This window comes from Lemur catta, chromosome 2 (assembly GCF_020740605.2).
Source record: "Lemur catta isolate mLemCat1 chromosome 2, mLemCat1.pri, whole genome shotgun sequence".
NCBI lineage: Eukaryota > Metazoa > Chordata > Mammalia > Primates > Lemuridae > Lemur > Lemur catta.
In genome coordinates this window covers 22,451,446-22,464,500 of record NC_059129.1, presented here as the reverse complement: position 1 = coordinate 22,464,500, position 13,055 = coordinate 22,451,446, and the positions used below count along the sequence as shown (strand labels likewise).

General features: G+C 42.6%; 1 protein-coding gene across 4 annotated transcripts in view; it reads right to left on the bottom strand.

Annotated features, from left to right (window-relative positions):
* The window catches only part of WIPI2 (WD repeat domain, phosphoinositide interacting 2), a 34,661-nt gene that overhangs the window by 9,130 nt on the left and 12,476 nt on the right, over window positions 1-13,055 (bottom strand). For all 4 annotated transcript variants that reach the window (XM_045541248.1, XM_045541247.1, XM_045541246.1 and 1 more), the window contains 5 exons: window positions 6,996-7,165; window positions 5,336-5,432; window positions 4,832-4,929; window positions 4,004-4,096; window positions 730-800 (listed from right to left, as the gene is read on the bottom strand). In XM_045541248.1, coding sequence (XP_045397204.1) covers window positions 730-800; window positions 4,004-4,096; window positions 4,832-4,929; window positions 5,336-5,432; window positions 6,996-7,165 — 529 coding nt within the window. The remainder of the gene's footprint in view (window positions 1-729; window positions 801-4,003; window positions 4,097-4,831; window positions 4,930-5,335; window positions 5,433-6,995; window positions 7,166-13,055) is intronic.

Here is a 13,055-nt window from a genome sequence, read left to right as displayed (position 1 = left end):
CTCCTCTGTGACTGACCCTGGGGAGGGGTGCACTGCTCATCACGGTCCCTTCCAGCTGAGGTGAGGAACTAGAGACCCCGAGGGTGAAGTGCGACCAACCGAGGACACACAGCCACCAAGTGGCAGTCCAGGGACCTGACTGAGGCCCTGGCTCTCGAGCCCAAGTCCCCGCCTGTTCTGCTGTTCCATGTGGAGGGACGTTCCTGCCTCCGGAGCAGGAGTGAGGAAGGGGGTGCTAGGCATGGAGGCGGCAGGTCTGCAGACTGGACAGGGGACCCCAGACTGTGACTTTGGGGTTTTAAAAGAGCCAAAGCCATTGGGGGTGAGGGGCAAGTTGGGTACAGGATCTCAGTAGAGGACAAGGACAGGAACGTGCTGACCAGGGAGGGGGCTAGGCTGCAACCCAGATCAGCCCGAGGAGCCACATGGGCCCTGGCCTGTTTACTCCAGTGTCTCCAAACCCTTGGGCTATCCGGCCACCACTGGGTTCAGGTAGGGGCAGAGACAAATGGAAATCTAGTTTGCTTTTATAAAAATGTTCTTCAACTCTCATGATAAGACTGACTGCAAACTCTCACCTGGTAATCCAGTTGGGTTGAAAATGCTTTTGTATTTAACTGGAATTTTCCCTGTGTTTCTTTAGGTTCCCACTTGTTTGGTCGCAGATAATATAAAACTGAAATCCAAATATAACCTCCAGAATCAATGTTGGAGATTTATGTACTTTACCTCTTAACGCCTCTCCGGAACTCAAAGAGTTTCTGTCCCTCTGGAATGGAAAATACCCTAATCACGGTCCCCTGTGACAGGGAAAGAAAAAAAAATTATTTTAGCTGAGTAAAATAGACTTCTTCTATTTCTTACACCTCAGACTACAAATGAGCCGTGTGCTACGTTTCCAGCGACGGCTCTGCCCGAGGTGAGCAGGAAGTCCTGAGGCCCTGTCCTTTGCACCATGCTCCCCAGGGGTCCCCCTGCACATGCCACCAACACGCTGTGTGCCACAGGCATGCGAAAACGGTCCCTGTCCCATTGTTTACTCAATATTAAATCTTCTTTCAAACAACCTATTTTAACTTACTACCTATTCTAAACACTAACAGTCCTGAGGTCAAATGTGGAACATGACACAGTTTAAACTACTAAAAATAAAAACCTGTGTCCGAGCCCCGCGCCATGGGCAGCACTGCTGGGCTCCACTGTCTGGGGCGGCTCTGGTGCCCTCTGAGCTCCTTTCCCGCCGCTTTAAATTGAGTTACTGACCAAGAGATCTGATTAGCTGGAAATTACTTAATTGCCTTAAAAGGAGTAAATCCACACTTATAAAACGCTAAGATGTACATATTAAGCAAACACTGACCGAGACACAAGAAAACATAAATACAAGGTGAGCTGTGTTTCCTTGCTTTGAAATGAAGCACCTTGAAGATGTCGACTTTCCCCACCAACCCCATTTCCTTCCCCCAGGTAACTCAGCGGGGCTCTGTGGATGGTGAGACAGGACGCAAACCTCTGGGAGGGAAAATGAGACAATAGCCAAAAAAATAAGAACGAACAGGACTTTCACATCTTAATATTAAGAATACCATCGGGGGCCGGGTGCGGTGGCTCATGCCTGTAATCCTAGCACTCTGGGAGGCCGAGGCGGGTGGATTGCTGGAGGTCAGGAGTTCAAGACCAGCCTCAGCAAGAGACCCCCGTCTCTACTAAAAATAGAAAGAAATTATCTGGCCAACTAAAATATATATATATATAGAAAAAAATTAGCCGGGCATGGTGGTGTGGTGCATGCTTGTAGTCCCAGCTACTAGGGAGGCTGAGGCAGTAGGATCGCTTAAGCCCAGGAGTTTGAGGTTGCTGTGAGCTAGGCTGACGCCATGGCACTCACTCTAGCCCGGGCAACACAGCAAGACTCTGTCTCAAAAAAAAAAAAAAAAAAAAAAAAGAATACCATCAAGTGATAGTATTAAAATAGCCTAAGAAATAGAAAGGCAAACCTTAAATAAAAAAAGTAGCATTTCAAATTTGCAGAATAGGAAGGATTATTTAACCTCATACAACTTTTAGAAGATTCAAATTGTTAAATATAAAAAACTGTTAAGAATGACACGTTTATAAATAGTAAAAAAATGGCAGATAACCTAAATGTACAATACCAAGGAATTGTTTAAACATATAAAGGCAAATTCACACAGCCATTAGAAATCTGGCTACAGACAGAACAGGTTCATTTGAGAAAGTGTTATTTACGGATGGTGGTTCTCTCAGGATGGAAGGACAAAACTGAGAAGTTTGTAATCTTGAGAATGAGGGAGAAAAAATATTTTCCGCACCCATACACAAAAATAACCAAGGCAAAGGTTTTATTTTTTACAGCCTAAACTTTTAGACTGAGATATAATTCTCTAATGCCACATCCACTGCGTAGTACTAATTAAGAGTTATTTCGTCATGGCACAACTGCAAGATCCTTGAAAGCAGGATTAAGTCATATACCTGGGTGGGCCCAGCACGCCTGAGAAGCCCATGACATTCTAATCCCACAGACTAAAAGGATTCTGTGTAAAAGCAAATCACGGGTTTGCTCGTTCTAGCCCAGAACAAATGTATTCTATTTTTACTGGCCTTGAAATTCCATCCAGTGTTTTAGGGTCTTTGTAAGAGCTAATAAAAAACATAATGGTGAGACTCTGATTAATCAAGAAATAGAGATTCATGGCCACTTTGATACTCCCAAGGCAAAAGAAAGGGACAAGGTGATGCTGTGATAGTCTAGCATACTCAGAGGCAAAGCCAGGCTTGGAGTCCAGTCAATCTGTCACCGCCCAACTGGGCGACCCTGAGCACACTACTTAAGCTCTCTGGGCCCTCGACACAAAATGGAAACCGTCTTCCTTGCTGATGGGGGTGCAACGAGGCAATGAAGGTAAAGGACCCTGTGTAATTCATGACGCAGAAGTCATCTGTATCGATAACACCATTCTGGAAGAACTTGGGTATGAGATTCCAAAACAAAGACTCATGCCAGAAAGTTTAAAGAAGTCAGCCAACTATTTACACTCTATCTTATTTGGTCGGTAGGTTAGAGGAGAGAGGTGACTTGGGAGGGGAGGCTATTTTAGGATTTCAGGTAGAAGCAAAATTAAATCAAAGTCAAATTCCTCAGTGGGCAACTGAAGAGCAGGACCACTGCTTGGAAGAGATAAAGGCAGGAGAGTAGAGTCCATCTCAAGTGGCAGGAGAAGAGAAGATGGAACTTTTAAGAAAAGAGGAACAGAAAAGGAAAAAGAGGGAGTGGCCATGTGAGGATAAGAGTGAGGCACTGCTGGTGTCCCAGGGGCCCAGGGGGCGTGGAAAACCATGCCCCGTTAACCCAGATATTCTTACCAGGATCCCTTATGTTAGTAATTAGAAATACACATAAAAGATAGGCAACATATTAGAATACAAACATCCCAAAAGGAAGATATTTAAGCAAGTCACAATTGAACATGTACAGCCATTGAAAGTGTCTTTTAACTTAGAGAAATACATTATCACACACAGTGAAAGAGAAGATAAATTACACCAATAGTAGGTAGGATTCCAATTTTGTTAAATAAAGCAGAAAAGAATAAAAGGAAATATACTGGAATGCATTCAGATCAGCTGGAAAACAGAAATAGATCTTTGCTCTTTTACATGTTTCACTGTTTTCTGAGTTCTCTACCATAACATGTTAGTTTCATAACTAAAAACCACACTGGGCGAGGGGCGTGGTCACAAATGGTTTCCATCTTCTCTGTATGTTTCTCTGGTTTCCCACAGATGTGTTAGGGTTCTGGTTGTACAGTGTGTGCACACCTGCCCCCCAACAGTGGGGCACACTGTCGGTCTGACAAGTGGGTTGTGATCTTTGTTTCTCTGTGAGTTGGGTGGTATAAAAACTTGGCTGTGTGAACAGAACTGAAAAAGTTTGTTGAAACTTTTGAACTAGTTTTCTCCTGGGCTACAGCAGACTCACCTTCTCAGAAGCAGTGGCAAGTTTGGTTCCACTTGCATCAAAAGCCAATGCTGCTAAAGGACTGTCGTGGGCTGGGATCATGTTCGCAGCTCTCTGAAATAGTGAAACCAATGAAACGTGAGTTTCATGGTGCGTGAGCCTGTGACCCATGCCACCACTTGGTCATTAGACTAAAACTATGCTATAGGGAAGATTCCTTGAGGCCAGGAGTTCAAGGCCAGCCTGGGCAACTAGCAAGACTCAGTCTCTACAAAAAACTATTAATAAAAAGTTAGCTGGAAGCCGGGCGCGGTGGCTCACGCCTGTAATCCTAGTCCTCCGGGAGGCCGAGGCAGGTGGATCGCTCGAGGTCAGGAGTTCGAGACCAGCCTGAGCGAGACCCCGTCTCTACTAAAAATAGAAATAAATTATCTGGACAACTAAAAATATATATAGAAAAAATTAGCCGGGCATGGTGGTGCATGCCTGTAGTCCCAGCTACTAGGGAGGCTGAGGCAGGAGGATCACTTAAGCCCAGGAGTTTGAGGTTGCTGTGAGCTAGGCTGACGCCACGGCACTCACTCTAGCCCGGGCAACAAAGTGAGACTCTGTCTCTAAATAAATAAATAAATAAATAAATAAATAAATAAATAAAAAGTTAGCTGGGCATGGTGGCACATGCCAGTAGGCCCAGCTACTTGGGAGGCTGAGGCAGGAGGATCACTTGAACCCAGGGAGTTGGAGGTTATGACGCCACTGAACTCTAGCCCAGGCAATAGAGTGAAACCTCATCTTGAAAATAAAAAAATGAATAAATAAAGAGCTATCTAAGTAGAGAAGAAACCTTACCAAATTAATTGTATCGAAGACCTGCACCTCTCCGATGGTTGCACTCCCTGGGTATGCCAAGTAACAATTGTCATTGTTTATTGACAGTGCACACAAGCCTGTGAATAATACACAGAGAACAAAATGCATTTCTTGCTTGTTACATACAATTTAACAAAGCATGTAGAAATCAAAAATAGCTCTGATACAACCTTGTTTGCTGCATTTGTTTTTTACAGTTCTGTACCCCTAAATCACCCCCTTAGGTGATACCTGTATCATGAACAGATTACAGGCCTTTGGTTTGAATTGATCAGTAACCTCAAACTTGAAGGTTCATCAAACCAATGAGTTTATATAATTCACAAGACCAGCATTAGTAGGAAGGAAGATTGGTTTAACATCAATAGTTTTAAAATCTGTCTCATCTGTGGAACCTACAAAGAGAAAAAAATTCTCTCACCTATAGCTATCTTTAAAAGCAAAATCAGAAAAACGGGATTTTCTTTTCACAAATTAACTTACCTGCAGGGTTTGGAGGTGTCTCTCTGATCGTATGCAGTACCTTCATGTCCCGGATGTTGTGTATATACAGAGACTCTTCCAGGCATACTATCAGCCTCTACAAAAGAGAAGACAGACAAAACCAAACATGAAGAAATATCCAGTACACTCCGCACCTCCATCTTCACTTAACTGACTCCTGGACTAAAGTGCTCTCCATTCCTTTTCAGACACCATATGGACTGGACGTGCCAGGTGCAAGGGATACAGATATTTTCCACTATGACTCGGGAGGTCCAGAGCCCACCATGCCCACTCCCTCCAACAGTCATGCCAGTTGTACCAGGAATTCTAACCAGGCGATTTAACTCAGTATTACACAAACTGATAGACTGCAGCTAAGAAACACATGCCTTGGACAGACTTGGCAAAGGTAAGCTGCTTTTAAAAACTGATGAGGTACAGGGTACGACGAAAATAAAAGCCATGGGATTTTTTTTTTTTTTTTTTGAGACAGATTCTTGCTCTGTCGTCCAGGCTAGAGTGCAGTGGTGCCCTCAGAGCTCACTTCAGCCTTGAACTTCTGGGCTCAGGTGATCCTCCTGCCTCAGCCTCCCAAATAGCTGGGACTATAAGCATGTAACAGCATGCCTGACTAACTTTTCTATTTTTTTTTGTAGAGATGAGGGTCTTGCTCTTGCTCAGGGTGGTCTCGAACTCCTGGCCTCAAGTGATCCTCCCAATCTCAGCCTCCCAAAGTGCTGGGATTACAGGTGTGAGCCACTGCGCCCAGCTGGGATTTTGAAAAAAGTATAAAATTTTATTCTGTACTCAGATTACTTTGCACGTTATTGCTCCATTGTATAGAAAATGAATGTAGACTTGTAGATTATACATTAAAGGGATGATTTAGGCAAGAAAGATGCCTTGGCGCACACTTGGCGATGCATCAGACGGACATGAATGCCCACTTCTATGTTTTAAATGAAAAAGTGTTCAAGATATTGTGTCCTATAATTTCTCACTTTAACCAACAGAACAATTTCCAGTTAACAGAACAATTTCCAGTTTCAATCACATATGTAAGAGGGCCTGCACTGTAACTATTTTATCCAGTTACCCTGTCTCAGAATGCAGCGACTGGCTGTCACAGCGTGCATTCTGTAACTGCCGCCTATTCAGCCTGCCCCACCACGACCGCTGCGTGGACAGAAAATGCCGAGGGATCCCGTGGACGGTGCTGTTATGCTGTGAGCCGGCACAGGCCAGGAGCCAATCTCATGAAACACACTCCAGCACTACTCACAGTCTCTCTACCCTGTGCCAGATATTCTTGTTAGTTTAAGGGGAAGATACAAAAAAGTAATCAATCGTTCATTTTAAATTAAAAGTTATATTAACAATTTAAAAAAGGATAAGAGTCTAAAAGATGTTTAAAAGTAACATTTATAAAAGCAAAAGAAGGTCGTAAGTTAGAAAAGCCATGCTATCAACCCTACAGATGACTACACCGATGCCCATATGGAACAAGTTGGCAGAGGCAAGGGCACGAACCGAATGGTTCAGGGCATGCTTTGGGCAAAGCTGGTATGACAAGAAAACAGCAGAGCCGGTCAGTGCAAAGAAGGCGCAGTGCCCAGCAACACGGGCGCAGCAGCACCTGAGACGGGGAGTCACTCACCTGCCTGTTGAGCTTCACAGCCAGTATTGTGTTGGAGTAGCTGTAGTTGCAGATCTCGGTTCCCTTCTTAAAGTGGCAAACCTTGAGCTTCCTCGGGGCTTTGAGGCTCACGATGGCCACTAAGCTGCTTGAGAACAATCTTTCTACGATGCACACATCTTCGGTATCAGCTGAAATGAGAAAATGAAAGTTTTTCCTTTTCATGTGGAGATATATACATATCTATGCGCATACGTGCACAGGCAGAAGCTGCTCACAAACCAATGTGCCTAGGTGACAGGTGTCGCAGAGCCCTGAGGGTGCCCCTGGTCCCATCAGAGCAGCGCAGGACTGCTCAGGGAGTCTGGAAGTTCTGATTCTCTGGAGCCTCGGGAATGCTGCCACTATAAGTAAGGATGTCTGTCCCCACATGGATGTTTACACACAAGACAAATCACAGAGTTACTTAAAATGTTTCCTTTAAAATAAGCTCTGTTGCTGGATTTGAATGATGTAACTTAAAAACACATTAATTAATTAATTTAATTAATTTAGGAACCAAGCTACTGGGTAAAGTGAAAGCTAAGAGGTAAGGTCTCACTTCATTAAGACAAAACTGCTTCTAGGGAAACACGCGGTATCCATCATTTCAACATGAACTTGACAGCTGAACAGGTTGAGCACCAGCCTAGGCAGTAACACACTGATGCTGGCTAAAGAGTTATACATATCCAAAATGGCATAACACATTTATTAAAAAAAATTTGTAAAATTTTGCTATTAGTCATACGCTGCTTAACGCTGGGCATATCTTCTGAGAAACGTGTTGTTAGGCAATTTCATCCTTGTGTGAACATCACAGTGTACTTACGCAAACCTAGACGGTCTAGCGTGCTTTGTAAGTAGGCTACACGGTAGCGCCTACTGGTCCCTAGGCTGCAATTCGCACAGAATCTTACTGTACTGAATACTATAGGCAGTTGTAACACAATGGTAAGTATTTGTTTATCTAAACAAATCTAAACATAGAAAAAGGACCGTAAAAACACACTATTACAATTTCATGGGACCACTGTTGTATGTACGGTCAGTCCTTGATCGAAACATTGTTATGTGGCACATGACTGTACTTAGAACAGGCAGTAAGATCAAGCACATAGTTCTAAGTTCTTTGCAGTAGTTTATTCACGGTTGCTTTTACCTAGCCAGTTGACATAAATCTTCTTTCCTACAAGAGCAAGTGAACTTTTATTCAGAAAGGAACAAATGCAAGCAACTGCCATAATTCGGGAGATGCCAGAGGGGAGGGACGCAGGGAGTCAGGGCCCCGGTGTGCAGCTACCCTGCCCAGCAGCATCTCAGAGGGAGCCCCAGCCCCTTCCAGGACCTGACCCTCACTGAGGCACCATCGGGAGGTCCTGCTGGCACACGGAGGCGGGGCCTTTGCCTGTTTCTATCAACTGATGCATCTCAAGCCAACCAAGCTCAAGAGACAGATACACAACCCAGTAAAAATAATTTCCCTGTGGACCAGACCCTGTGCTCTCTGACCAGAGTCTCTTTCCCTCAGGAGACTGATGTGGACATCAAGTCACAACCAGGACACTGCTTGGTGAGCAGCACATCAGAAGGAGGGCTGTGCCCACAGGCTGCCACCCTCACTTCTACAACCAGGTGCTGGCCATGCGGGGCAGAGGGACGAGTCCCTCCCTCCATCACTGCCCAGCCTCTCTCTCTTCAGCTTCCTGTTCTCAGTGTTTGGGCTGCATTCACTGAGTTGCACCCCACACTGTCACCTCTGGGAGCCGCCACTATACTGCTGAAAACCTGGGTGATGGTTTGGCTGGGTGATGCTAGGCTGAGGGTCCCAGGACAAGCACTTTGGCCCAGAGAAGAGCTCCCTGCTCTGTGCTTAGTTAGACAGCTGAAAATGGGCCTCATGACTAGATTTTGGATTTTCCCAAATTCTTCAACACACCATTTAAAAAGAAAATCTCTTAAATTGGGTCATACCTAAAATGGGCTGGTCTCATTTGTGAATCAGTGGTGAAATGCTAATACCCCCAAGTGCTACATCTAAGTATTAAAACTGCTCTTGATGAAGTTCAACTGCACTCGTACTTATAGATGCACTGGGCAAACACTTGGCACTGTGCACCTTGGTAAGTGCTGGGGACATGACGGTGACCCAGAGAGGTGGGCCCCTCAGGAAAATCAGTTTAAAAATCAGAGTCTAGTGTCAACTCTGCTATAATTAGTTGTAAGACCTGGCATCAATTTTCTTAATGTTGAAATAAGAATTGTACTTACAGCTTAATTCAAGGACAGACATACAGGAAAACTTGGCATAGACAAAACCGGTTTTTTTTTTTTTTGACTAAATAAGTCAATTTTATTGAAATCCACTGGCCCCCTAGATTAAATAAATGATGACAAGAACTTATTTCCAGATATAGTTGATCCTCCTTATTCACGTATTCTATATTTGTGACTATGCCTGCTTGCCAAGGTGTACTTATAACCCCATGATCAACATTAAGATATTTACCTACGATAAATGAAAACATATGTACACAAAAAGACTTGTACAAGAATGTCTACTGTAGCTTTATCCATAATAACTATTAATAAACTAGCCAGATGTCCATCAGTAAGAGAGTGAATAAACAAACCATCATGTATTCATACACTGGGCAACTGAGACACCACAATATGGATAAATCTCAAAAAACATGAGGCTGAATGAAAGGAGTATTATTGAAAGGATAGATGCTATGTTTATATGAAGTTCTAGTATGGCCAAAATTAATCTAATAGTAGAAATAACCCAGAACACTGGTTGCCTCTTGAGGGTACGGGGAGCAGAAGGGAGCTGAGGGAGTATGGGGAAATTTCTGGAATAATGGCAAACCTCCTGAGGCATTTGTCTACATCTCACACACTGTTTAGTTAACATTCTATTGTATGTAAATTTTGCTGTAGATTGAAAAAACATTGAACTCAACTTAGTAATATTCAAGGGGAAGTACGTAGGACAGTATGTACTGATGTCTGCAATATACTCTGAAATGTACACCAAAAAATATGGATGATTGGTGTGTGTGACAAGTGCAGTAAAATGTTCATGACAGAATCTAAGTGGTGGATACAGGGGTCTTAGATGTAAAATATTTTCAACTTTTCTGTGTTTGAAAATTTCCTTTAATAAAATGTTGGGAGAAAAAAAAAAAGATGTGTTCAGTTGCTTAAATGCCAGTGCAGAGAAGGTGAAGAACTAGCAGTTTAGGGTACCCATCTTTCCCACCCAGCTGCAACTTAGATGTGGTTTTCTGAAATTTTTATGGGAAAAAAATCAGAGGCAATTTCTTTTTGAATTTTAATAACAGAAGAAGGGGTAAAGGCAGGAAAGCTCTCATAAAAGAGAACAGTATGATCAACTTCTACCTACCACTTCTGTCTACCACCTGTATTTAACAAATATTATCTTTCTACCATTTAGTTTCAACTATTTTTTCTACCCCCCACCCCCCATCCTAGAGATGGGGTCTTGCTCTGTTGCTCAGGCAGTGGTGCAGTGGTGCAATCATAGCTCACTGTAACCTTGAACTCCTGGGCTCAAGGGATCCTCCAGCCTCAGTCTCCCAAGTAGCTGGGACTATAGGTGTGCACCACCATGCCAGGCTTGTAACTATTTTTTTCTTTACTGAAGTTTCAAAGAGAAGCTCATCTTGACATTTTATCCCTAAATACTTCAGTAAGCCCTCTAAATAAGTAAGAACATAGGAAAAAATGTCTTTTCCAGTTACTGATAACAGTGGAAGATTTCTTACACCAAAAACTCTTGTGGATCAAGTATTTCATGTAAAACATGATACCAAAGTGTTAGGAAGACAACACTGGAAAATGTTTTATGTACACCTCTGGAGTAAAAGTCTTTCTAGTATTCAGAACCCTTACAAGAAAAGACTGATACGTTTGACTATACAAAGACTCAAGACTTCAGAATGGCAAAAAGAACCATGAACAAGGTTAAAAAGCAAATGACAATCCAGAAAAAATATTTGCAACCCATAACAATTGGCTAATTTGCTTTAATGAGTAATAATAACCCAATAGAAAAACAAGTAAAGGACAGAATCAGGCAGTCAAAAAAAATAAATAGTAAGTGACTCACATACACACACACACAAGTTCCGTTTCAGTTGATGTAAGAATTGTTAACAACTAAAGCAAATGAACATATTTGTACATCTCAGACTCAAATATAAAAATGTTTGGTGATGCCTAGCATTGGTGGGGTATGGGAAGTACGGCACACTCAGACTCTGTTAATAGGAGCATAAACTGGTACTACCACTTTTAAGGGCAACTTGGCAATGCTTATCAATTTTAAAACATGGTTATCTGTTGATCCTGTATTTCCAACTCTAGGAATTTATCTTATAGCTTACTCACAAGTGGGCAAAACAAAGATGTTTACCCAGAAATTCCACTCCTACAGGTATCTACTCGAGAGAAATGGAAACACACACACACATGATAACTTGTTAGCACGTTTCCTTGCAGCACTACTCACAACAGCCAAAAAATGGTAACTACCCAAATGTTCTTCAACTGATGAATGAACAGAACGTAGTATATACACACAATGAACCGTGAAAGCATTCGAAATGAAAGTCAGTCATACAGGATTCCACTTATCTGAAATGCCCACAGCGGCAGAAAGTAGATTAGCGGTTGCCTGGGGGAGTAGGGGGCGGGGAGGCGGGGGGAACAGGGAGGGACTGCTAATGGACTCAGGGTTTCTTTGGGGGATAAAAATGTTCTAAAATTACATTACGATAGGCTGCACGCTAGTAAATATAGTAAAACCCACTGAATTGTATACTTCAAAGAGGAGGATTTATTTTATGGTATATAAATTACACTCAAACAAGTTGTTTTAAAAAACCTCAGGCAGCCTACTGCGGAAATTTGAACTTTGGCTGATATATTAAGATCTGATGCAAGAAGTGTCTGATGTAAGGTAGCATGGGACTCTGAATGTCAAGTTGTGCCACCTAGAAGAACACGGGCAGGGACAGAGGATAGAAACTAAGTGTCAGGCCTGATCTCAAAGACCATATATGTCCACGGATACCTGGGTGGGCTCCAATGGTCTCTAAAACCACTGATATTATATGATAAATATGGAATAGGTTTTTTTTTGGAAATATCTATAACCTTCATCAATTTCCAAAGGAGTCAGAAACCAGAAAAAGGATTAGCACTCAGCAAAAGGCAGACGAACCACCAGTCACTCTGGGGTGAACACATTTTTATCACTACTCACAAGCAGCAATAACCACAACACAAAAGGATTCACTGCAGAGTGCCTTTAAGTCCTACAAATCAATTTGCCTAGATCTTTTCAGGAATATACTTTTCATAAAGCAACCTATTTTTATATGTTGGTAGTGGTTTAGACTGATCGCCATTTTCCTATTGCATTATTTCAAGAAGCTCTAACATTTTTCTATCACACTTCACACTCAAAAGAACGTTTAAACATATATGGAATCCACATACCCAGAACAATCGCTTTCCACTAAACTGAAGCACAGACAGTTCAGCCCTCCTATGAAGTAATGGCAGACAATGAATCAGGCTGCTAAGTGAAAGACACTATAATCAAGTGAAAAGCAAAAGAAACCAGGCTGCACTTCTGTAATTATTCAAGATGGCATGTTACCAGGACACGGTGCCAGGAAGCACTCAGGCTGACAGTAAGAAAGTCTGAACATAAACTTCAGTGACCTCCTACGTCTAAGGCCTCGCTTTTAGGACTCATTCTAGGTGGCTTCTGCCACAGTTTCTGTCAAACTTTCTTCCTAGAGACTGCCTATCTAAAATTTAATTTAAGAAGTTAATTACTTGATTTAACAAAGAATGTTCTTTTGCTTCTCCTAGCACTGTTTACAGCTAGCCATGATAAAACTCCTTAAGTGGGAAGGTGAGGAAGCCAATAAATAATCCACTTGATATGATCCACTTCCGTACATGCCTGAAGCTCTACAGGGATGCAAGTTAGGAGCCCGATGC